Source organism: Colias eurytheme, chromosome 20, assembly GCF_061535395.1.
Source record: "Colias eurytheme isolate Ceu_HAF_F1 chromosome 20, ilColEury1 Martin Lab GWU primary, whole genome shotgun sequence".
Taxonomy (NCBI): Eukaryota; Metazoa; Arthropoda; class Insecta; order Lepidoptera; family Pieridae; genus Colias; species Colias eurytheme.
The window spans coordinates 2,564,854-2,591,375 of NC_142999.1; the positions used below are offsets into that span (position 1 = coordinate 2,564,854).

Sequence of the window (26,522 nt, forward strand, 5' to 3'; positions counted from 1 at the left end):
GACAACATTCGGTTGGCCTGCCAATATTGGCGCCAACTAGGCTAATGAAGCCAACATACCGCCAAGTAGCTCTCTACACGTTGGCCCAACCCGTTGGCCCAACACGTTGGCCCAATGTGTACTGCCACCATAATTACTTATTTATGGCTAAGAGTTTTGATTGATTCGTTGGTGAAATGGTAAAAGCCCGGCAATAGAAAGGTGGGTTAAAATAGATTCCTTATTATCATCATCATCTACCACATTCATTCCACGCTTGCTGCAGTGTGCGATACGTCGCGTCGGGTAAATAATACAGTAGAACCTCGATAAGTTAAAGTCCAAGGGAAACACGAAATATTTTAAGTTATAGAGGTTTTAAGTTATCAAGGGTCTATCCATTTGTCACTGCTTCTATAGCTTTTAATTTATCAGCATAGGTGAGGGTTGTTAGTTTTCTTTTTGGACTAATTTTAAGCCAGTTTTATCACACAGTAAGTAAAGTGATGTTTCCAGGACAACGATCAAAAACTTATGATGCAAGTAAGTCGTTGTCATAAAGCTAACCGCCGCAAAGCTTTGAAGAATTTCGATAAAGCAAACAATAGGTAATGTATTGTTTACGTTAACAATACATAGTAAACACGTGCAAGCAATAAATACCGAAACCTTTTGTTTTGACACTCTTTCAAAATGACTCATTGACAAAAAAATTTATGTAATAGAGGTTGTGGAAACATTTCTTTAAGTTATTGAGGGCCAATATAGAGATTATTTATTTAAGTTATAGAGGTAGCGTATTTTAAGTTAAAGAGGTTTTGGGCTCTGATGGGAAGGGAACATATTATTTTGTGAAGTTACAGAGGTTTTTATGTTATCGAGGTTTAAGTTATCGAGGTTCAACTGTATAATGAATAAATACATCACGATTAAAATCCGTTAATTTTTTTTTCAACAACAAACAAATTACAATTTTACGTATTACATAATTTATTGTTGAAGAAATAAAGACAAATTGCATTTGTGACTATTGCAGACTTAATTTCTTCTAATTAAGAGCATTTCCGTATCTTATATTTCAATATCTTCAGTTAAACTTGTAGTTAACTCAATGTTGCACACACTTTGCGAGACATATTATATTTCGATTCTATATGAATGCTTCTTACTTTGAGAAATCGATCGTGAAAATAGAGACATCTTTGAAAAGCTAGCAGATCAAAAGGACAGAGATACTATAAATTTAATAATTGTTGACATCTTTTATGTACTAAAAGAAATTATTATTATTTTATTGTGTTTGATTTTGCTCGATATACTCACATTTAAGAAATTATCAAATATTTTAAATTTCAAATACGACTTATTATGTAGGTATAGGATACACAATATTTTTATTTTAACACGCATTTAAAATCCGTTAAAAGTGCCTTTAATCGCCTTTAAATTTAAGCCATTTTACTCCTATACACTTTACTCATATACTCCTATATTATATACCTACTTAGTTTTCTGATTTAAAAAGTAAACATCACAAAAATGACAAACAAACTGGTTTCAAATTAGTAAAATCGCAACTAGAGAATGGCCAACGGTGAAACATGTTTTAATTAAGCCGTTCGCAAACCGCTAATTTTGTGACCTCACTCGCTGTTTGTACAAGTACCCTCATTCTAAAATATTTTGAAGTTTAAATTTTATAGAGCTATCAGAAAATTGCATGAATACCTGTGTTAGTGTTTCTCGTTAGTTCATATTTATATTAATACTAGCTTTCCGCGTGGAGCTCGCTCGCTTTGTCGAGAATTATGTACTAAATAAAACCTCTCAACCTTATAGGTATCTATTAAAAAAACCTCATAGAATGTGTAGAAATCCGTTGCGTAGGTTTAAAGATGAGCTGAAAAAGCTGTCTAGCTATACCATGTAGTGATAATATTAATTTTTATTACAACATTCATTACTGAATGTACTTGCATATAAACCTAATTAAGTCTTATAATAATTGTGCTTGTACGAAAATGTGCTTGCACGACTTCCTTGTTTTTCCACTAATAACATGAATAAACTTTATTATTAGACCGGGAGATACTGACACAAAATTTCGAGTCATTTGTAACAGGATGGCGGTTCTACAGGGGTCTTAGTACGCAATGACAAAAAGAAAAACGATGGTGTGAACGCTGGTACCGGCGGCTTAGTCGCGTGGGCGTTAGTCGAACTCGTCGGAAAAATAGCGAAGTCAAACGATTTGTAACACAAAAATTTTAGAATTTACCGATAGCCCATAAAAAAACAAGTAGGCGGTAGTGTCATGCCATACTTTTCCGGTGTGACTTACAGCCCGCCATACCGACGCGAATGTGTTGATTTAAAAAAAACAATTCAACCATTTGTACCAGGCTAACTTTTGCACAGGTAACCATCGTCGTGCAGCCATTTACGAAAATCGCCATGCCATACTTTTCGAACGATTCCAAATGGTCGCCATACCGCCGAAAATCTGCAAATTTTTTTTTCGCCGAACCATTTGTAACACCCTAAATTTTTTTTCAACAACTCCTGAATGATTATAAATAGAAGTGTGATAATGCCATACCTGTGGGAGGTGGCGAATGTGTATAAGATTTTTTTTTTATTGTATGATTTTATTCGTATTTTGAACGATTTGTAACAGTATGGCATTCATCTTTCCTATAAGTTTGAGGTTCAACAAATATAAATACAAAATTTCAAAGATCTAGGTGGTAGAAATCTTCACTTCTATAAATTAATAATAAATTTATTTATGAAGTATGGCAGCAGTTTTTCCCCCTACTAGAAGTATGGCAAATATAATAATGGTCACATTTTATCAAATACTCTCCAAAAATCCAAATGCAATACTGGTACAAAAAGTTTGGCGAAAAAAAAAATTTTTGCAGATTTTCGGCGGTATGGCGACCATTTGGAATCGTCCGAAAAGTATGGTATGGTGATTTTCGTAAATGGCTACACGACGATGGTTACCTGTGCAAAAGTTAGCCTGGTACAAATGGTTGAATTGTTTTTTTTTAAATCAACACATTTGCGTCGGTATGGCGGGCTGTAAGTCACACCGGAAAAGTATGGCATGACACTACCGCCTACTTCTTTTTTATGGGCTATCGGTAAATTCTAAATTTTTTGTGTTACAAATCGTTTGACTTTCGCTATTTTTACGACGAGTTCGACTCGCCCACGCGACTAAGCCGCCGGTACCAGCGTTCACACCATCGTTTTTCTTTTTGTCATTGCGTACTAAGACCCCTGTAGAACCGCCATCCTGTTACAAATGACTCGAAATTTTGTGTCAGTATCTCCCGGTCTATATAGTTAATATTAATGAATAGATTTGAAAATTTATGCCATAGACATTAAGCCCAAAATTTCAAACTTTATTCATAACAATTTTAGTGTTTCATAAATTGCTTCTATCTTTACGACTATACACATGATAGTAACAAGGTCTGTATTTAACTTGCACATAAAATAAGGGATGATCATTTGGACCAAGATAACTAAATAGTTGGGATTGGGCTTTTAAACTATTAATTCAGTTAGAAGTTCGAAATTAGGGCTGATTATGCAATCAACGTGACTGTGAAAACTATAGTCATCTCTTTCTAGCTTCTCTAATTAGGTATGGGACGATGTTATATTTTGAAAATTATGGCAGAATTAAAATTGGAATTCTAAAATCCTATGTATGGCAGTAGTAGTGTAGTGGCATTATCTTCTTCTTATATATAAAAATGAATCGCAAAATGTGTTGGTAAGCGCATAACTCGAGAACGGCTGAACCAATTTCGATAATTCTTTTTTTTTATATTCCTTGAAGTACGAGGATGGTTTTTATGTAGAGAAAACGTAACCATGTACCACGGGCGAAGCCGGGGCGGACCGCTAGTTGAATAAAAAAATAATTCAGACGCAATTAAATATTCGAATTGAAATTGACCTATAAAATATAGTATTGAAAATGAATTATTCGAAAAGAAATAGTTCCCACAAGTAAAAATTTTTACCTAATCATTTCGATACACAAACTAAATATTCATGGTATTGTGTGCTAGAATAATTCGTACACCTACATTATAAGTTGTAACTAAGCAAAAGTACATTTAGTTGAAAATCAACAAACTTGGCGAATCTTGTGGAAAATACTAACTAATTATTGTATTTTATAACAGCTCCCCCAGGAAATTGTGCAACCAAATACTGCGAAAATGTCTTACTGTAAGAGCTGCTGTTTAAAAATGAAACACATTTTTGTTTCTTTTTTTTCCATAAACCTATAACTTGGTTCTCTATTAACTTACCAATTAGGATTATTTAGTAGCGAAATATTTTGAAAATAAGCTATATTATGTGATGATAATCAGTTTTTCTGTGGCTCTGTCTATATTTTTGGTTCGGCAACAAAAAAAAAGACCAGTTTATTATGTCATAAACGTGGTTATATTATACAGAGTAACTAAATCTAATATAATATATTATAAAGGCGAAAGTTTGTAAGGATGTATGGATGTATGGATGTTTGTTACTCTTTCACGAAAAAACTACTGAACCGATTACAATGAAATTTAGCACACATATTAACACATAGGATAGTTTTTATCCCGGAAATCCCACGGGAACGGGAACTATGCGGATTTTCCTTTGCAAACGCGGGCGAAGCCGCGGGCGGAAATCTAGTAAAAACTAAACTTTTGAAGCATTAATGCAGTTGACGATAAAAGTTTTAATGTAGTTGAAGAGATATTAATTTTCTGAAACAATTTGCAACTTTTTTTCTAAGAGAGTATTCCTTCACATGAAAAAATATCAGCAATTGTTTCATACAAATATGGAAATAACTGTCCGATATCTTATTTGGAAGAGAAGTTTAACTAACAACAAAAACATTGGTAAAAAAAATTATTCACCAGCTCTTACACTATGTCCCGTTTAAGATTCGCAAAGCGTCCGACCAGTTCTAATTAGACTTTATTCGAACATGGCCAGGCACGAATCGTCTACGTTAAAGTCAGTATAGATTTCTTAATCGAGACACGGAATTGTCTTTAGTGCATAAAATATCTAAAATGCAAGGTATTTTTATAGAAAGCTCTTATACTTAGTAATCAAATTATTGGGTTTATTCTTACTAATAATGTATTAATATTCTAATTGTAAATGTAGTTTGATATAAGTTACATATTATGTAAAATGAAATTGTAACATTGACATGATTTTAAAAGAGCAATTATGGAGTTTCTTGCTGGTTCTTCTCCACCTCTTTCTTCTTTAACACCGATTCGGAAAGCAGTATCTATCTGCTTTCCGAATCGGTGGTAAATGTTAAAAAATGATAAGACGGTTCAAAAGTGTGTTTATAAGAGGTATAATTGAATAAATAAATGCTTGAGTTTCCATAATTCTTGGGTACCATCAGAAGGGAGGTACCCGGATAATATATGCTACGGATATTCGTTATTGTTTCTTACACACGTCGGTTGTTGTGTCTAGAGATAGTAAGGAGTATATGCTATATGCTATTTGTAACGTTGAAATATCGAATTCACAAGGAAATTTCCTTTGCTTATGCAGGGGAAGCCACGGGTGAAATGAAAATCTTAATCGTAATAAATCTCATAAATTAGTTTATGTTCATCTCATCTGAGTTATAGCCGCTACTTTCAATGTTGACTCATTATCATATTTTATAACAGTTGCACTCTAATAACTTATCTATTGTATTGTTTGGTATTATCACTTATAATACCACAAGAGCTTCAAAATTATCGGGTATTTTCCGATAGGTTCGTTGCAAACAAATAAAGGAGTCAAGTTTTTAGTCAAGGTTAAAAAATCACGAGCGCGAAGCGCGAGTGATTTTTCCTGAAAAACTTGACGACTTTATTTGTTTGCAGGGAACCTTGAGGGAAATGCCAGATAATTTTGAAGCTCGTGTGGTATTCGGGAGATTATTTTTCCGTCCCAAATGTCGGCCAATAATTATTTCACAATTGAATTCAACCTGTCAGTTTGACGTCAACGACCAGAGAAAATTTTCAAAAAATTAACAGTATAAACCATGTAGGTTGTCCACGTGACGTCGAATGGTGCAATTCTATTGGTCGATATTTGGGTCGGAAAAATAATCACAGATATTGGATTATATTGGATACTTATTGTATTAGATCATGGTAGAAAGATCTGCCGTCATAGGTACATTTTATTTATTCATCGTCAATATTATTTATTATTATTAATTTATATATTTCTTACTAGCTGTGCCCCACGTTGCTCTGCTCCTGTAAATTTGGTCTTAGCGTTGTGATATAATAATTATAGCCTATAGCCTTCCTTGATAAATGGTCTATCTAACACCGAAAGAAATTTTCAAATCGGAAAAGTAGGTCCTGAGGTTAGCGCGTTCAAACAAACAAACTCTTGAGCATTATAATATTAAGTTTATTATAATGCTGAAGAGTTTTTTGATGAGCTAGTCTAATATAGAAAGAAAGGATGGAAAATACAAAAGAAAGCGCCAACTAATTCTTAATCTAATAACCACATACTTGAAAATGTCTTACCATTATCACCATTCTATAAAACGGTCTTTGTTCCTTGTCCTTTAGTAGAGAAAAACGTTATTGGCTTAAAGATATTAAACGAATCGTTTAACTATAGCTTCAAAGGTATTAATTTAGCAGTAACTTGCTAGTCGAGTCGAATTTCAATGGTCCGTGAAATTGCAGCTAGCAGTTCAAGTGCCACAGTTTTATTCGATTGGAAACCTTCTTGATATGCAATATTGAATTGGGATGTTTTATTTTAAAACCACATAATATTAACATGCAGTTTATGAAATGTTAACATAAAAAAAATACTGAAAAATGACAATGATTGACGAAATCGAAAATGTTACAAGATGAAAGGAATATATCTATCACTAGCGGTCCGCCCCGGCTTCGCCCGTGGTACATATGAAAAATAGATGTTGGCCGATTCTCAGACTTACCCGATATGCACAGAAAATTTCATGAGAATCGGTCCACCCGTTTCGGAGGAGTATGCAGACTAACATTGTGACACGAGAATTTTATATATAAGATTTGTAAACGAAGAATCTGTGTAATTGAAAAACAAATACATTTAAGTTTACAATATTCATTAATTTTTATGTTGTGTAGATGAATTTTGTTATATTATTTGGCGTCCAAAAGTAGTATGGATGAAAGGATAATTACTGCTTAACTAAAAATATTCTTAACTAGCGGTCCGCCCCGGCTTCGCTCATGGTACATGTTTACGTTTTCTCTACATAGGAACCATCCTCGTACTTCAAGGAATATAATAAAAAAAGAATTATCGAAATCGGTTCAGCCGTTCTCGAGTTATGCGCTACCAACACATTTTGCGATTCATTTTTATATATGTATAAGATAAATATTTATTGACAACTTCCCAAACAGCCAAACATGTTCTTGAAAATACAACCACGAGCATTTTAAGAGTATTTAATTTGGAAGACAAGGATCCTTAATTTGTAGACGTCCATCTAAATCTCTAATAACTGGCATTTCCCTTTCTAAATAAGCGAGGAACACATCACTATCGATTCCCAAGTTAACACTAGGTCCTCTGTGTTCTGACACCATCTGAAAAATAAAATATTATAGGACATTATTACACAAATCAACCTAGTCCCACAGTAAGCTCAATTAAGGCTTGTGTTGTGGGTACTAGGCGACGATAAATATAATATTTAATAAATACATATATAGATAATAACACCCAGACCCAAGAACAAATGTAATTGAGTTCATCACACAAATATTTGCCCTGACCGGGGATCGAACCCGGGACCGTCGGCTCAGTAGGCAGTTACTTTACCACTGCGCCAACCGCGTCGTCAAAATAAAATATCGAACATAGTTAGATTTTGCATATTAAAATGTCTAGTACATAAATTACATTAAAATGCATTGTATACGAGTATACCCATTACACAAGGTATTAATACAACACAAACAAAAAAAAACATTCTTTTAAACTTATACAAGTGTTTAAAAATAGTCATGTTGTTTTTTAGAGCTTCCTATGAAACTCGATAGTATTTTTTTTAGATCCTATGTCGATAAAGTTGAATTAAAATGTATTTTTTATGTCGATTTGGGACTCTTAAATTCATCCTCTTTCTGTAACCTTTGTTTTCTGCCTATGTTATCTGGTAAGAATGCCTATTGTGTACTCATATAATATTACTCATACATTTTGGTTTACATTTGAAAATACCATGTTTGTTATATATTGCTAATAAATAATTAATTACTTTGAGCTGGTAATGATAAACATTCTTCACGTTATTGTGACATCATCATCTATATTTTTAAATTAAAACCTAATCCTTTTTATTACGCATTGGGTAAATTTTGCTACGACTAACCTAATTATTGTCGTTGTTTTGTACGACAATGCAGATTTATTCATATTTAATTGTAATTCTTCCTATGGATATATACTTCATTTTGCACGCCTCATAAGCAAAGCGTTGAGGTGGGTACTACTGTCACTTCGCGCAAAACATCGGATTTTTCAAACTTAAAATGTCTTTATGTATCATACATTGCACTTGTAAGATAATACATACACACACATATTAAGAAAAAACACTATTTTTAACGTTCATGGTTTTCCTTTGCAAACGCGGGCGAAGCCGCGGGCGGAAATCTAGTTATGTCATAAACGAGGTTATATTATACAGAGTAACTAAATAAAATTAAACTTTTGAAGCATTAATGCAGTTGACGATAAAAGTTTTAATGTAGTTGAAGAGATATTAATTTTCTGACACAATTTGCAACTTTTTTTCTAAGAGAGTATTCCTTCACATGAAAAAATATCAGCAATTGTTTCATACAAATATGGAAATAACTGTCCGATATCTTATTTGGAAGAGAAGTTTAACTAACAACAAAAACATTGGTAAAAAAAATTATTCACCAGCTCTTACACTATGTCCCGTTTAAGATTCGCAAAGCGTCCGACCAGTTCTAATTAGACTTTATTCGAACATGGCCAGGCACGAATCGTCTACGTTAAAGTCAGAATAGATTTCTTAATCGAGACACGGAATTGTCTTTAGTCCATAAAATATCTAAAATGCAAGGTATTTTTATAGAAAGCTCTTATACTTTTAAATTTAGCTTAGTAATCAAATTATTGGGTTTATTCTTACTAATAATGTATTAATATTCTAATTGTAAATGTAGTTTGATATAAGTTACATATTATGTAAAATGAAATTGTAACATTGACATGATTTTAAAAGAGCAATTATGGAGTTTCTTGCTGGTTCTTCTCCACCTCTTTCTTCTTTACCACCGATTCGGAAAGCAGTATCTATCTGCTTTCCGAATCGGTGGTAAATGTTAAAAAATGATAAGACGATTCAAAAGTGTGTTTTAAGTATAATTGAATAAATAATTTGAGTTTAATTTCCATAATTCTTGGGTACCATCAGAAGGGAGGTACCCGGATAATAAATGCTACGGATATTCGTTATTGTTTCTTACACACGTCGGTTGTTGTGTCTAGAGATAGTAAGGAGTATATGCTATATGCTATTTGTAACGTTGAAATATCGAATTCACAAGGAAATTTCCTTTGCTAATGCCGGGGAAGCCACGGGTGAAATGAAAATCTTAATAGTAATAAATCTCATAAATTAGTTTATGTTCATCTCATCTGAGTTATAACTTATAGCCGCTACTTTCAATGTTGACTCATTATCATATTTTATAACAGTTGCACTTGCAAACAATACAATAGATAAGATAGTAATCTTATACAGGGTGTACCAAAAAGTAGTGATGAACGGAAGCTGAGAGGTAGAGGACCTAGAGGGCTATCCGAATCACCCCCATGTATGTTATGCGATTTTTCGTATTTTCGGAGTTATGACGTTTTTTTTCAATTTTTCACCTATCGCCGAGTACGATGATATTTTCACTCATGCTGACGTCAATGATTGCGGAAGATGCTTGATTTTTTTTGTGTGCTAAGCTGAAAGATAGGCCAATTCAGTATGGTAACATTTACTATCGTTAGATCTTTGAATGGAATAAAAAAAAGAATTAAATGGCAAGAAAGATAAAATTACCCAGTATGTTCACCACTTCAAGGGCCCGTAAAAAAATAAAATCACATAAAAAAAGTTTTCCGTTTGACTTTTAAAAACTTGCTCTATCTATCAGATAGCTACCCTGAAAATTTCATTTACTTATTCAGAAGGCTTCAATAGAAAAATTTAAATCTAAATGTGGTAAGTGCAAAAATTGAATTAACATGATGATCATTAAAACCAATAATTATAGGTGTTTAATTACCAGAAATTTTTAAAATAACCCCGCTGTTGCTCAATGCAAGTGCGACATCACCGTAAAAAGTTGTCTTTTAAATGTCTGAATGCCCTTTTATCATTTTAAATGGTTTCTTCTGCTACTATGAATTTCCGGGTTATTTCGTCCAAATTGTGGCATTCTCTCAAGTAGCCGAGGTCTTTTTAGTATTCCCATTGAAACAAATCAATGGGGTTTAGGTCGAGGGACCGTAGAGGCCAGGCTTTAAGGCAGGCGTCACCGGCGCATGCGCAGGCTGCAACGACCAATCCATCTTTCAGGGTATCTTTGCCCTTTAGCCTGGCCTGCACGGTCTCCGGACATAAAGCCTATTGATTTTTTTCCGTGGGGATACTACAAAGACGAGAGACTGCCACAATTTGGACGAAATAACCCGGAAATTCATAGTAGCAGAAGAAACCATTAAAAATGATAAAAGGGCATTCAGACATTTAAAAGACAACTTTTTACGGTGATGTCGCACTTGCATTGAGCAACAGCGGGGTTATTTTAAAAACTTCTGGTAAATAAACACCTATTTATTGGTTTTAATGATCATCATGTTAATTCAATTTTTGCACTTACCACATTTAGATTTAAATTTTTCTATTGAAGCCTTCTGAATAAGTAAATGAAATTTTCAGGGTAGCTATCTGATAGATAGAGCAAGTTTTTAAAAGTCAAACGGAAAACTTTTTTTAGGTGATTTTATTTTTTTACGGGCCCTTGAAGTGGTGAACATACTGGGTAATTTTATCTTTCTTGCCATTTAATTCTTTTTTTTATTCCATTCAAAGATCTAACGATAGTAAATGTTACCATACTGAATTGGCCTATCTTTCAGCTTAGCACACAAAAAAAAATCAAGCATCTTCCGCAATCATTGACGTCAGCATGAGTGAAAATATCATCGTACTCGGCGATAGGTGAAAAATTGAAAAAAAACGTCATAACTCCGAAAATACGAAAAATCGCATAACATACATGGGGGTGATTCGGATAGCCCTCTAGGTCCTCTACCTCTCAGCTTCCGTTCATCACTATTTTTTGGTACACCCTGTATATTGTATTGTTTGGTATTATCACAGATATTGGATTATATTGGATACTTATTGTATTAGATCATGGTAGAAAGATCTGCCGTCATAGGTACATTTTATTTATTCATCGTCAATATTATTTATTATTATCTTAATACTATTATAAAGGCGAAAGTTTGTAAGTATGGATGTATGGATGTATGGATGTTTGTTACTCTTTCACGTAAAAACTACTGAACCGATTACAATGAAATTTAGCACACATATAGAGGGTAACTTGGATTAACACATAGGATAGGTTTAAATATCCCGGAAATCCCACGGGAACTGGAACTATGCGGGTTTTCCTTTGAAAACGCGGGCGAAGCCGCGGGTGGAAATCTAGTTTATTTATATATTTCTTACTAGCTGTGCCCCACGTTGCTCTGCTCCTGTAAATTTGGTCTTAGCGTTGTGATAAATGGTCTATCTAACACCGAAAGAAATTTTCAAATCGGAAAAGTAGGTCCTGAGGTTAGCGCGTTCAAACAAACAAACTCTTGAGCATTATAATATTAAGTTTATTATAATGCTGAAGAGTTTGTTGATGAGCTAGTCTAATATAGAAAGAAAGGATGTAAGATACAAAAGAAAGCGCCAACTAATTCTTAATCAAATAACCGTATACTTTAAAATGTCTCACCATTATCACCATTCTATAAAACGGTCTTTGTTCCTTGTCCTTTAGTAGAGAAAAACGTTATTGGCTTAAAGATATTAAACGAATCGTTTAACTATAGCTTCAAAGGTATTAATTTAGCAGTAACTTGCTAGTCGAGTCGAATTTCAATGGTCCGTGAAATTGCAGCTAGCAGTTCAAGTGCCACAGTTTTATTCGATTGGAAACCTTCTTGATATGCAATATTGAATTGGGATGTTTTATTTATTAAAACCACATAATATTAACATGCAGTTTATGAAATGTTAACATTAAAAAAAATACTGAAATATGACAATGATTGACGAAATCGAAAATGTTATAAGATGAAAGGAATATATCTATTAGGGTTGTTGAGGATTCCTCTTCCGCTTCCTCATAATGCGGAAGTTCCGCAATATTTTGGGTTCCTCTACCGTTACCGCTTCCTCAAAAATGAAAATAAAAAAATCCTCTTCCGCTATCGCTTCCTCAAAATTTAGAGGAAATTTATGAGGATGCTGATCCGATGGGGCGGCGAATTTACAAAGCCTATTTAAACTAACTAATTAACTATGTATTTGAGTTACGAGTCGGACTCTACTAACGAACAAGAGTAGAGTCTTACCGCCATATTTATCTGCGCCTAACACTTATCTCTAAACATAATAATATAACATTTTCTCTCATACTCAGAAGAAACATATATTACCAAATAATGTGTGTCAAAAGTCATTTTTAATTAAAAAACTTGAAACAAGTTGTTTAAGCTTACATAATATCTACCAGTAGAGCAGTGGTGGCTTAGTGGTGAGACCTTGGACTTCGAATCGATAAGTCCGGGGTTCGAGACCGGGCGAGCGCGCAGGAAATAAATTGATTTTTCAATTTATCTGCGCATGTTGTAACATCACCACTGCTCGAACGGTGAAGGAAAACATCGTGAGGAAACCGACATGTCGAAGGATCAAAAAGTTCGACGACATGTGTCATCCGCCAACCCGCACTTGGCCAGCGTGGTGGATTATGGCCTGTACCCTCATAGGAGGCCCGTGTCCCAGCAGTGGGAACGTATGTGGGCTGATGATGATGATGATGATGATGATGAATATCTACCAGTAAGTTTTTTTTGTGGAAATCGTCTAATGTCGCTTCTGGCACTTTGATAGATTAGGTTTTTTCGAGTAATATGCATAAACAAAAGCTCATCTGAGTCCGGCTCGTACTTACAGGCTTTGTAAATTCTAAACCTCCCCTAACCTTAAACATCAATATGTAGAGACAGGAAAATGGCTTTTGTTTTAATTTTTAATTTTAAAAGTTTTTGTTTTTTAATTTTGATTATAATTTCCTATCATCCTCATCCTCATCCGCTTCCTCTTCCGCTTCCTCATCCGCATCCTCTTCCTCAAAAAAATATCCTCTTCCTCATCCGCATCCCCTAAATTTGTGTGTGAAAATTCCTCTTCCTCCTCCTCTTCCTCATAATCACTTCCTCAACAACCCAAATATCTATCATTTGTAAACGAAGAATCTGTGTAATTGAAAAACAAATACATTTAAGTTTACAATATTCATTAATTTTTATGTTGTGTAGATGAATTTTGTTATATTATTTGGCGTCCAAAAGTAGTATGGATAAAAGGATAATTACTGCTTTACTAAAAATATTCTTAACTAGCGGTCCGCCCCGGCTTCGCCCGTGGTACATGTTTACGTTTTCTCTACAAAAGAATCATTCAAGGAATATAATAAAAAAAGAATTATCGAAATCGGTTCAGCCGTTCTCGAGTTATGCGCTACCGACACATTTTGCGATTCATTTTTATAAATATTTATTGACAACTTCCCAAACAGCCAAACATGTTCTTGAAAATAAAACCACGAGCATTTTAAGAGTATTTAATTTGGAAGACAAGGATCCTTAATTTGTAGACGTCCATCTAAATCTCTAATAACTGGCATTTCCCTTTCTAAATAAGCGAGGAACACATCACTATCGATTCCCAAGTTAACACTAGGTCCTCTGTGTTCTGACACCATCTGAAAAATATCGAACATAGTTAGATTTTGCATATTAAAATGTCTAGTACATAAATTACATTAAAATTCATTGTATACGAGTATACCCATTACACAAGGTATTAATACAACACAAACAAAATAATAGTTAAAAAAAAACTAAAAAACACGCTTTTAGTTCGGTTTTCTATAAAACGCGTGTTTTTTTTATTTTTTTTAACTATTATTTATTTTATCAAATTAGTGTATTGTCATCGGTCCTTAATAAATCTACAAAGTTTGAACGAAATCTGGCCGTATAAAGTGGGTCAAAATCGCGCCCAAAGAAGTCGGTTACAAACATACAGGTGAAGCTAATATAAAGCGTGTAATAAAGCGTGTAATAAAAAAAAACATTCTTTAAACTTCTACAAGTGTTTAAAAATAGTCATGTTGTTTTTTAGAGCTTCCTATGAAACTCGATAATATTTTTTTTAGATCCTATGTCGATAAAGTTGAATTAATTTCTTTATGTCGAATAAATTTCTTTATGTCGATTTGGGACTCTTAAATTCATCCTCTTTCTGTAACCTTTGTTTTCTGCCTATGTTATCTGGTAAGAATGCCTATTGTATACTCATATAATATTACTCATACATTCTGGTTTACATTTTAAAATACCATGTTTGTTATTTATTGCTAATAAATAATTAATTACTTTGAGCTGGTAATGATAAACATTCTTTACAGTATTGTGACATAATCATCTATATTTTTAAATTAAAACCTAATCCTTTTTATTACGCATTGGGTAAATTTTGCTACGAAATCTGCATTGTCGTACAAAACATTGTCGTTGTTTTGTACGACAATGCAGATTTATTCATATTTAATCGTAATTCTTCCTATGGATATATACTTCATTTTTATAATTATTAATAATAAAATGAATTGAAAGATATTCAGGATTTGCTACTTTATAAATATTTCAGGTGAATTACAAACGATATAATGGCTAAGGACACAGAGTGATTTGTCTCTTGTTTTCCATGATTTATTTCTTAAAATTATTGTAATGCTTTCAAAATGAATGTACTTGCAAATAATATTAAAAATTCCAATCAGGTGTAGCAAAATACACAGTTATCTAATCTACAACAACATTTTGGGTTTTTAGAGCCTATAATACTACACAGCTGGAAATATCATGAAAAGTCGTCTTTATTATAGAAGCAATCGGTATAATCGACTTCCAAAATATTAAATCACGTATGCAATCAAATAATTGGATATTCAAACCGCGCACACTAAAGCGAGTCAATTTTGTGGATTTAGCCAATATTTCAATTTAACGCTAGTCCCGTCAACTGGAGACTGATTTTGGTTTCAAATACATGAATTGTAATGCTTGTGGTTCTATAAATTACCTAAGGCTTTTAAATAACAACTTCTCTTTTACGGCAGATTAAGTAATTGAGCATCTAGGCCATCTGATTTTAAGTGGCCACCACATATTTAAATAATAGATAGTAACTGACAACTATAGTTCTAATAAAAACTATGCTGTTAACCTGTGTGAATTCAACGACTTCATTTTAGGTACCAATAAATGCTTCAGAATAATTAGTAGTGAACTCTTTCATTGATAAAGATTACGATAAATTTAAAGAATTGGGAATAAAATTCAAAATATGCTGTAGCAAATAGTAAAAAAGTTGAAAAATAAAATACGAGAAAAGCATAGAGAGAGAAAGAATATCGTTATCGTTATTTATTAATAAATAAGTTTAAAGAGTCACACTCAACAGAATTTTAAAATGCTCCAAGTAAAAGTCATAAAATCAATGCAGAGCTAAACATGGTTTTGAACAATGGGTAATTGAATAATCTGCATGAACTGTCATTTAGTTAATTATTCGGGTGTCATATTCGTGTATAATAACCGACGCTATTAATTAATTTAGATGAGAATGTTAATGGTATTTTATGCAAAATCCATAGCATTATATATAAAATGTAAGTACTAGTTATAGTTCTGATGCATATGTTAGAAAAGCAGAATTAGAAATACTGGTAGTTTTGTCAAAATGATCAAGGACGACCATTGAATTTTTTTCAAGAAGCAAGAATTCAGAATACTAAATTTAAAATAAAATTTGAATGAATTTTAACAATCCTGTTATCACTTTCACCTTAAAAGAAACTGTAGCGACAGAACTACATAGTTTCCACCTTAAATATCAGCTTGTTACTGAATACTTTCAGTTACTATAATAATATAAGCTGATATTTTTCACTTTCAGTATTCAGACGTGATCAAGCCAGGCCAACTACCCCAAAATTTAGCTATCCACAAATCTTCCCGAATATTCCATAACACAGAAACAGTCCTGAGGCATTAATCAAGAAATTCATTTGGACCAAATATCTTGATTTTGGATGCACGTAGGAAATGCTATCAATTTGTAGCTGGCTATTGCTATGCAACCGGCAATTCTAAGACAATAGAAGGAAGCAGGGCTGAATTTTGATTTACTGTATACAGGGTGTTCCACAAGATGTAGGTATTTACTAAGCTCAATGAAACTCATAGTTTTGCATGGGGATAGTTATGACGGTGGGACATCCTGTATTTATTATATTCTTTCGTTTAATGCGTTTCTTCATTAATATTCTTGAAATGTCAGGAAATTAATTAGGCTAAAATGTCTATTCGTGACAACTTTTCATGAAGATTGTAAGTTCTTGAATGAGTTCCTTTGGAAATAAGAAGTTGAGTTCTACAAGTCTTTATGCTTGTACTAAGGAACGAATTTTTTATCATAACATGTATATACGAATTTTATATTGCTGTTGGTACTTATTTAGTATCTTAATTCGTATTATTTAAATTTAATTAAAAATACCAGTCAGTACATGCTATTAAAGGTAATACCTATTTAGTGAGTATGTTATATTTAAAATTCAAGTAACATCGATAATATTTTTCCTGCAATACAACTCGGTCCAAACGATCTTCACAACAGACATTTTAATCAAGTATCAAAATGTGTCAACACTGTTCATTAACACGTTGTAATAAGGTACATTTTACAATAACCGTTCAGAACATCAAAACATCAATCACACAGAAATAGCCAATTATTGAAATTAAACACAATTAGCAGTAACGGGGCGTGAACCTGTCACTGTAATGTGTGAAATATTCCAACTATTCAGCGCTAATTCACTTATATAATTCCCTGTTGTTCTAATTGGTATCGACAATTTGATAGACATGAAGCTGTTTGAAACTAAATGGTAGGTCATTTTAATAGTGATTAGTAATTTGTTCTAGATTGTTTTAATTTTTGCAATACGTAAGTTTATTTAGGAAGAAAGAAAGTATATCATAATGCTTGTTACCTTTTGCTCTGGTTGCCTGGAAGAGATCACCTTTAAAATTGATAAGGCCGCGCAGTAAATTTTAAACAATTTTGTATACAAATTAATGATAAGCTTTAATCTTTGTTCTATCTACTGTATTGTTGAATAGTTTTTGAATGAATATGTCTATCAAGCATGTGGTCTATAGGTTCTTATTGCACTTTAAACGTTATGTGTGAATTCTTTTTCTTATCGTGTCTATGTTGGTGTAGGTAAACAATTCTTAGCTTTCCTTGGCATAATTTGATACTTACATTAAATCCATCGCCACCATTCATCAAGAAACTTTGTGTAACCATCTTGTAAGTTTTATTCAAATCCAACGGTTCGTATTTCGGTACTTCGCAATCAATACACCGAATTGTTACGTTTTGAACTCTTTCATATTTTGGCTTAGATCCATCCACTTGCATGCGTATGCCTGAAAAAGGAAAAAAAACTGAAAAGTACTGGTTGTGTTTTGATTTTTGTGGAAGAGCCAAACGGGATTTGTTGTGTCCCTTTTTGTAGAGGACTTTGATGGACGTTATCTTAAAATAGGGATAGTATGAATACGATTTTGTACGTAGAATTAATACTACTATTTTACCACTCGATAGTATGAATAGTATAGATAGTAGGTTTAGGATTTCCACATAGACTGCTTTACAAAATTGCTTCGCTTAGCTGCTCTGTGAACTCACCTATTTTGATTATTCTTTAATTTTTATCAATATATTTATTATTTTACCAGATTCCACCCGTGACTTCGCCCTCTTTATCTAAAACCTAATAAATTAATTACTAAAACCTCCTCAAGAATCACTCTATCTATTAAAAAAACCGCATCAAAACCCGTTGTGTAGTTTTAAATATCTAAGCACACAGACGTAGGTCGGTAAGCGTTGTTTCATGTAGTGATTAACTAAATCAAACGCTTACCAGAAAGCTGCGCAGTCCTAGCACCAGGCCAGGGCTCATTGGCCACACTGAACTCCAACATTTCTAACACGTGGTCACCTCGTAAGTCGAATGCTTCTACTGTGTTAGCGAAGGGAATAGCTAATAACATCGCTTCGTATGTTATATCTGAAAGATTTGATTTCATTATGAACTGAGAACATTATATACATAACTAGCTGTTGCCCGCAGCTTCGCTTGCGTGGAAAAGATAAATTTTCATGGTATTAGTTTTCATCCCCTATTTTACCCCTTTAGGGGATGAATTTTCTAAAATCCTTTCTTAGGGGACGCCTACGTTATGACATCTACCTGAATGCTAAATTTCAGCCCGATACGTCCAGTGATTTGGGCTGTGCGTTGATAGATCACTATATCAGTCACCTTTGAGTTTTATATATTAGATATAGTAATCAGTATTTATGATACATAATATATTATGTTATATGGGATGGTAAAAATTAAAGAAAAATTTCTCGACGAAGAAATTTATTTGTTACTAGAGGTTCGCCCCGGCTTCGCCCGTGGTACATATTTCGCAATAAAAGGTAGCCTATGTCCTTTCTCGGGTATCAAAATATGCCCATACCAAATTTCATGCAAATTGGTTCCGTAGTTTAGGCGTGATTGAGTAACAGACAGACAGACAGAGTTACTTTCGCATTTATAATATTAGTATGGATAATATGAGCTAGACTTTTAAAATTTAACATAAACAATTGAACAGGATTAAGGTTAAGTTAACCACCATAAAATTGATTTTCATTGATTAAGAAAACAAATCATACCTCCTACTTCAATATCGCTTCGGATTCCTCCAGTATTTGTGACACAAAAGTGTCCATAATTCCAATTATCTCCTTCAGCCAGTTTCAAAGCCTGTAATTAAATTTTTGTAAATTCAATTATTTATAAATAAATAAAACGTATTCTACAAAAGAAAGGCTCGGAATCTAAGTGCAAAATATATAAAAGGATAGGTAGTGAATTATTTCTTCTTTCTATGAAAATGAAGAAGAAGCTATTTCTAATGAAAACCATTATTTTTCTATTCATTAATAAAATAAAAGCAGCATTACAATTGTAATAATACATTTTAACGAACCAAGAATGGCTCTTTAAAAAATACTTTCATATTTTTTTCAATAATTTGTTAAAAACTAATAATAAATTGTAAAAATTGAATAATAGTAAAATCATGGACGTATAAAAAAAGACGGACGGTATATCGCCTAAACATTGAGTGAAGCCTAGTAATGGCGGCGAAACATCCATGTGTGTCTGCCATGCCATGGCAACAGCTGTCCTGATGACAATGGCGGCTGTATTTTTTTCTATAAATTTTGCCGTAATAATTTTGTCATTAAAACATAAAAGAAATAACTTGCTTCCCTGTGGAATGTAATCCCTTGTGTTTTGTTATTTAAAATTGTACTGTTGCGACACCATTTAACCACGCAAGACGGCATTTTAAATATTTTTTGTGAAACAGTGACGCAGTTAATCAGTCGGTAGTTCACGACGTAATGGCGGCCGACTAGCTTACTATGGTGAGAGTGTGTGCGTGTTTATTGTCTTTACACGATCGCTAGCTTACTATGGTGGCTTCACGTTGTTTGTTCGTAATACGGCGTCCGTCTTTTTTTATACGTCCATGAGTAAAATTATTATTATAACTATAATATACTTACAGCATGCATAAATGCATCACATATAAGACTGCCCAAGTTGCATTCACCACAGCTACAACTTGAAGATAAATGGACTCGACTCTCGCCAACTTTCCTTTTGGCCAAAGCATCAATTTCTGGCAAATACTGATTTATTTTTTCTATTACGTCAGGAGCTGTAATTAAAAATGAATAAGGAAAATGTTACAGATTTTGAAGGCTTCTTCAATTTAACAATAATTTTATAGTGTAAAATGTGGCTTAAACTCAATTAAATGAGATTTTTTTATATTCCATAAAAACAAAACTCATTTCAATGCTATTAAACTAATATTAAACCCCATCAAAATCCATTGCGTAGTTTTAAAGATTTAACATAGGGACAGAGAAAGCGACTTTGTTTTATACTATGTAGTGATTCTAATTATAACTTCACTAGCGACCCGCCCCGGCTTCGCACGGGTGCAATGCTGATACTAAATACACTACAGAAAAACTGTAAACGTTGTATATAAAAACATAGCGACCCGCACCGGACGGCCGCGGTACCGCCGCAAACGCTACGTCCCGCAATTTTTAAATCTGTAATATCTTCGAAAATATTCACTTAAATCATACGGTGTAAAGGGCCATATAGATCTATATTAAATGAACAATGTATTCAAGGTATTTAATTGGTTAAGGATTAATGCTGTATTGGTTAAAATCGCTTCGAAAATTAGCCATTATTTGTCGTAAAAAGCAAATGACAAAAAAAAGTTATTGTGGGTTATCCATAAGAGATAGACATATACCATCGCGGACTTTTCTGTTGACCTTTTCAATGTGTATAATACTTAGTACATAATTTTGATAAAACTCGTAGGGTTCAGCCTGCGTTTGCAATGTACGCGGAAAAAATGTAATTTTTTACGATTTTTACGATTAATTTTTACGATTAATTTTTCACATTGGAAACCTCAAAAATAACAGTACTTCTCCACTATTTAATGGATGTTATTATACATATAAACCTTCCTCTTGAATCACTCTATCTATTAAAAAAAAACCGCATCAAAATCCGTTGCGTAGTTTCAAAGATTTAAGCGTACAAAGGGACATAGGGACATAGGGACATAGGGACAGAGAAAGCGGCTTTGTTTTATACTATGTAGTGATGAGCGATACAGCACTTAAATGAAAGTTAAGTTTAATAAAATTGTCGAGATAATTAACGATATAATACCAAGGATTCACTTCGTTAACAACATGTCATGTTAAAAATAAACATTTTTTTACCTTGCTCAATATCATGTCCAATGTAATGAGGATTGCCGGTCCAGTTCAAAAGGTTGCCATAATCATCGAAATACAGTTTGATTTCTCCCAAAAATTCCGTATGTGCGGCTGCTTGAACGATCAAAACCTGTACAATTAAGAATTATGGAGAGTTATGTAATTATTTATTACTAGCTGCGCTCCGCGGTTATACCCGCAGTGCTCCGCTACTGTTGGTCTCAGCGTGATGATAGCCTTTAGCCTTCCTTAATAAATAGGCTAATTAACACCGAAATAATTTTTCAAATCGGACCACTAATGTTACACTAAATTTTTTTCCAATCCCGATAAAGAAGTTTCACTTCAAAAAATTTTAAGTTTATGTTTTTATACTTACAGGTCCCGATTCCTTTTCTACAACTATTGGATATGGTCCTTGAACACGAAATGTTGTGTCGACGGGTGGTACTCCATTGTATAATAAAGTGTGACTGTGTGCTCCCACTACTATGTCAATGTGTGGACCACCGTGGAGGGCTATCTCTCTGAAATATAAAAAAGTATTATACTTTGTGACGCACTGGATCTAATCTTATACACAATTCTCATTTATTGATGAAGATTATAATATTGTAAGATCACGCTATGACGCATATGAGCAAAGGTTCTATAAAAAAAGCTGAAAATTATCCATTTATATGCATAACATAATATTATAACAAAAATAAGATAAATAATTGCTTTTTACGACTGGTTCTTCAAAACTTGTATCAATTTACGTTTGAATGGATAATACAAAAGATACGATTTAGTAAATCATTCTGAACAGAGCTGATAAGCCCTTGGAGGCATTTAGAAGAACATAAAACTTCGAATAATGTTTTAATAATCACCATTTATAAATTAAGATATCGAATAAGGTTTTAATAATCATTATATCAAACTAAAAAGGAAATCGCAACTCACCGTTCAATATCCAGACCACAATGAGAGAGAACTACAATAATATCAACGCCCTGTTGATTTAATTTCTCAGCTTCAGTCTTCACAGCTTCAATTTCATCGGTAAACTTCAATTTGCCAGTTGTAGCTAGTTCCTAAAATGTATTTTTAGATATGAGAAGATTTTAGTTCACGAATTTTTGTAAATGCGATGATTTTTCTATCTCATTTTAAGTAAAAAAGAGCATGTGTGCAGGGCACACGTATCAGAAGTGAAACTTCTTTGGCAATATTCATAGATACCAAAATCTTCGCCTCCATGACGTGACGATATTGCCATGACGCGACCTTGAAATTTTACTCTCGATAACAGGTGGCCGAGAGGATAGGCGTTGCTCCGGCAGCCTTGTCGGATAGACGTGGGTTCGAAACCCGCCTCGTGATCGATTATTTATGTTAAAATAATTCTCCAAGTGTTGATAGGTTGCCCAGCTCAACATTCGATTTTCAAAACGGCACATTAACGCACACATGATTCGACATCGAAAGAAGAAATAGTATGATTCAACTAGTGAAAATCCGTCTCTATTAGGATCGGGAAGGCCATAAACAAAAAAGAAGAACTGAAGTAAAATGTTGCCAATAAGCCACATTTCGACATTCCACTCCCGGAGAGTTAATAATTATTACTTGTTGAGTGCTATTTTTTCTTTTCTATTTAGTATTTTTGCAGCTTTTTATTAGGCGTTTCAATTTTGTAGACATATTTACTTCAAACAAAATGGAACGATCCAGTAATTGATATTGTCATTTTGCCTTTATTTATTTGAATATCGTGATATTTAATAAACGTATAGTACTAAATAATTAATTTAGCTGTAGACTTAAATAATAATTTTCCTTTTTTATTATTATAAGTGGAACTTACATTAGTAGTAGCTATAATAACTCCAATAATACCAATTCTTCGCCCATTTTTCGTAACAACAATACTAGGTTTGTATAAACCTTGGATGGTCGGTTCCTCGTCGTCTATAATATTAGCAGTTACCACTTCATGTTGTAGAAGTTTCAGATATGGGACGACACCTTCAACACCATGATCGAACTCATGATTGCCTAGTACCTGTGAATTGAAACATCGGGAATAAATTAAGTCATTCAAATTACAATGCAAAGAGTTTAGCATCAAACTCAAACTCAAACATTCATTTATTCAATTAGACTACTATTTAGTAGCACTTTCGAATCGTCATTACATAGTATTTTTAACATTTACCACCGATTCGGAAAGCAGTATCTATGGAGAAGAATCGGCAAGAAACTCCATAGTTGCTCTTTTAAAATAATGTCAATAAATTTACATAATATGTAACTTATCTAACTACATAATATGCCAAAGAACTGTCCTGTGGTTTTTACGCGACAACCCTCCATGGGTCTTTATCGTCCATATATTCCTGAATACAGTAGTACGCTCTCTGAACTAGTACATTTTTTATATAAGTTTTAAATTTAGAACTACTAAACTCTTTAATATTGTGAGAAATTCTATTGTATAAGCGTATACCTTCTACTCTTCATCGTTATATTATTGTGGTAATATTTGTTGTTAAGACCTTCTCTATACATTAGCAAAAATGTGGGACTTGATTGTTGTAAGAACGTAATATTAAAAAAGTTTTGGGTTAGTAACGGATCGATTGTTTTGAGTGTTGAGAAGATTAAAAAGGCCTTTATAATTTTTTCTGTGATACTAAATGGGTGTAACATATTGTATGAAATGTCACAATGATATGAAAAATAGAATTAGATTTGCAAAATATCACAAGTTGATAAATTTGTTAAATTTTAACGCCTGCGAAATAAATAACTGAAAATATCTAAGATAGACTTTACTAAGAAATAATAAGATTGATAGAAGAACACTTTTTTGCCATTTTAATAGACTATTGATTAGCATAAATTTCAATTCTGCCGGTCCTTTTTATCATAAAACGATTCAAGTATTCAGGCAACAAAGGAAATTAATTAAATCTCCTTTTAAGGTCACTTTATATACAAAATCTTATTATAAATTCCAATATTGAAAAATTTATCACACCCCGAAGAGATCAGAGTTAAGTGATGCTATATTACGGAATATTATCGTTATGATCTCGACTTGAGTGAGGTTTTTGAATGCTCTTTACGTTTTTATTTGAACGAATATTAGGTCGAATCTTTAAAAACTCATCAAAATGAACCAATAAATTTCAATAGGTATTCTTAATGCTCAATTCATTTAATATATTGGTCATTCATTTAATGTATAAGTCAAAAGAAAGATACTAGCACAGCTAGTACAGCTCCGCGGTTTTACCCGCATTGCTTCGCTCCTGTTAGTCTTAGCGAGATAATATATAGCCTATAGCCTTCCTCGATAAATGGGCTAACTAACACCGAAATAATTTTCAAATCGGACCAGTAGTTCCCGAGATTAGCGCGTTCAAACAAACAATCAAACTCTTCAGCATTATAATATAAGTATAGATAAAATCAATTCTAACGTCGGAATGCACGTACAATTTTCACGATGTCTACAAAAAAACGTATAACAAATGAGTCACACATGGGCTTATGTTGATGATGATTTAAAAAGGCAGTAAATATTCATTAATTAACAAAAGTGTTGCTCACATGTGCGTCATGATGCACCATATTCATGAAGTCCTGTGTGACGTTCCACCTTAGTAAATTGTACCAGATAGTCCCTTGGAAAGTGTCACCTCCATTGAGAACCAAAGAATGCGGTTCCCTAGCCACTATTTGTCGTATGAGCGTCGCTAGACGTGCAAAGCCGCCGATACATGGCGCTATGGTCGGGTTGCAAACGCCTCCTGAGGGACTTGTTTCTACGAATCTGGAAATAGAAAGAATGTGGTGATATTTTGTGCTTATTGTCTTTATTTTTGAGGCTTGATAGTTGTTTCATAATATTACAGGAAGTTATTTCAATGTTTCTCTTAGGTATTACCAATTTATTTGCAGTAACATTTAGGATCGTAATTGTTAGGTTCTGTATGGTGTAAACGTCGGGACTAAAATATACACCATTACTTTAGTGTAAAAAAATTGGTTGTCTGTAAAGTCGGTTTACTGACGATAGTTGAACGTGACAACGCCCGATTGTGCTTCTTTGTCGCTCGTTCCGCGCTCTCGTTTGCACTTCAAGCCTTAGAACGCCTCAGAACGAGGTAACGCCGCATGAGTCATGTTTTTTCGTGCGTGCAGCCGGCTCTATCGAATTATCAGACGTTGTCACGTCAAAAAGAACAAACAAAAAAATATTGTCGAATAGAGTACCTCCCCTTTTTTAGTCGGGTTGAAAAAAAAACATGAAGAATATATTATTAATATCGTACTCATTTCGCAAGATTAATCCCAAGCAAATAATTTGCTCTTATAATGCCACATCTGTTACATAAAATATTACGTTTTAATTAAACTACAATAGACAGCATCTGCCTTAAGAAAATTGTTTTTATATCTTTCATTAGATTAATAATAACAGCGTATTAATAAAATGTTTAGCTTCAATGCAAATAAAAATAAAAGCCACAATTGTGCCTTCAAATTAATAAGTAGATACTTGAAATTGATATTTTTGGTTTTATGGCATTCAAATGCTTTATAAACCTGTGCTCCTCGGTTTCACCCGCTCCGCTCCTATTGGTCTTAGCGTGATGATATATAGCCTTATAGCCTTCCTCGATAAATGGGCTATCTAACAAAGAAACATTTTTTCGAATCGGACCAGCAGTTCCTGAGATTAGCGCGTTCAAACAAACAAACTCTTCAGCTTTATAATATTTGTATGTATAGATGTAACAACTACGAGTTAATTCTGTATTTTAACTAAAATTCTCGATACCGTTTTATCTCCATAACCTCAAGACTCTTGAATCAGAGGAAATTTACAATGAAGATAAATGTAATAAGATAAGAAACTTCACTTACCTCGCATGAAAATCATTATAATGTACAATATTTAACTCATAAGGATCACATTTATTAATACTAATTGCACTTAAAAATAATATTAAATAGAACATTATGTACACATGTGCACACAAGAATCTTATTATAATATAATTAATCTATTGCTATATCAGTTATAAAGATAAAATTTGATGTGATATGA

At 33.2% G+C, this 26,522-nt stretch overlaps 1 protein-coding gene across 2 annotated transcripts; it reads right to left on the reverse strand.

Annotated features, from left to right (window-relative positions):
- Window positions 1–7,491: 7,491 nt before the first annotated feature.
- LOC149899527 (apyrase-like) lies at window positions 7,492–26,444 on the reverse strand. Of its 2 annotated transcripts, none has more exons than XM_090113939.1 (11): window positions 26,339–26,444; window positions 25,019–25,241; window positions 23,268–23,465; window positions 22,364–22,494; window positions 21,795–21,942; window positions 21,419–21,545; window positions 20,162–20,316; window positions 19,259–19,349; window positions 18,453–18,599; window positions 17,786–17,952; window positions 7,492–7,646 (listed from the first exon to the last, which is right to left on the reverse strand). In XM_090113939.1, the coding sequence occupies exons 1-11, from the start codon at window positions 26,431–26,433 to the stop codon at window positions 7,506–7,508; spliced, it is 1,623 nt and encodes a 540-aa protein (XP_089970065.1). In that variant the 5' UTR covers window positions 26,434–26,444; the 3' UTR covers window positions 7,492–7,505. The 2 variants fall into 2 exon arrangements, with proteins under 2 accessions (XP_089970065.1, XP_089970063.1); XM_090113937.1 differs by lacking the exon at window positions 7,492–7,646 and adding an exon at window positions 13,993–14,147.
- Between the last annotated feature and the right edge of the window lie 78 nt (window positions 26,445–26,522).

What these genes read in the sequence shown, in the direction of transcription:
- LOC149899527 (XM_090113939.1), bottom strand. Translation starts at nt 26,433, where the DNA reads ATGTTCTATTTAATATTATTTTTAAGTGCAATTAGTATTAATAAATGT. An exon ending in TATAATGATTTTCATGCGAG is followed by an intron (nt 25,242 to 26,338) that starts GTAAGTGAAGTT and finishes TTCTATTTCCAG; the next exon opens with ATTCGTAGAAACAAGTCCCT. An exon ending in ATGGTGGCGATGGATTTAAT is followed by an intron (nt 7,647 to 17,785) that starts GTAAGTATCAAA and finishes TTTATTTTTCAG; the next exon opens with ATGGTGTCAGAACACAGAGG.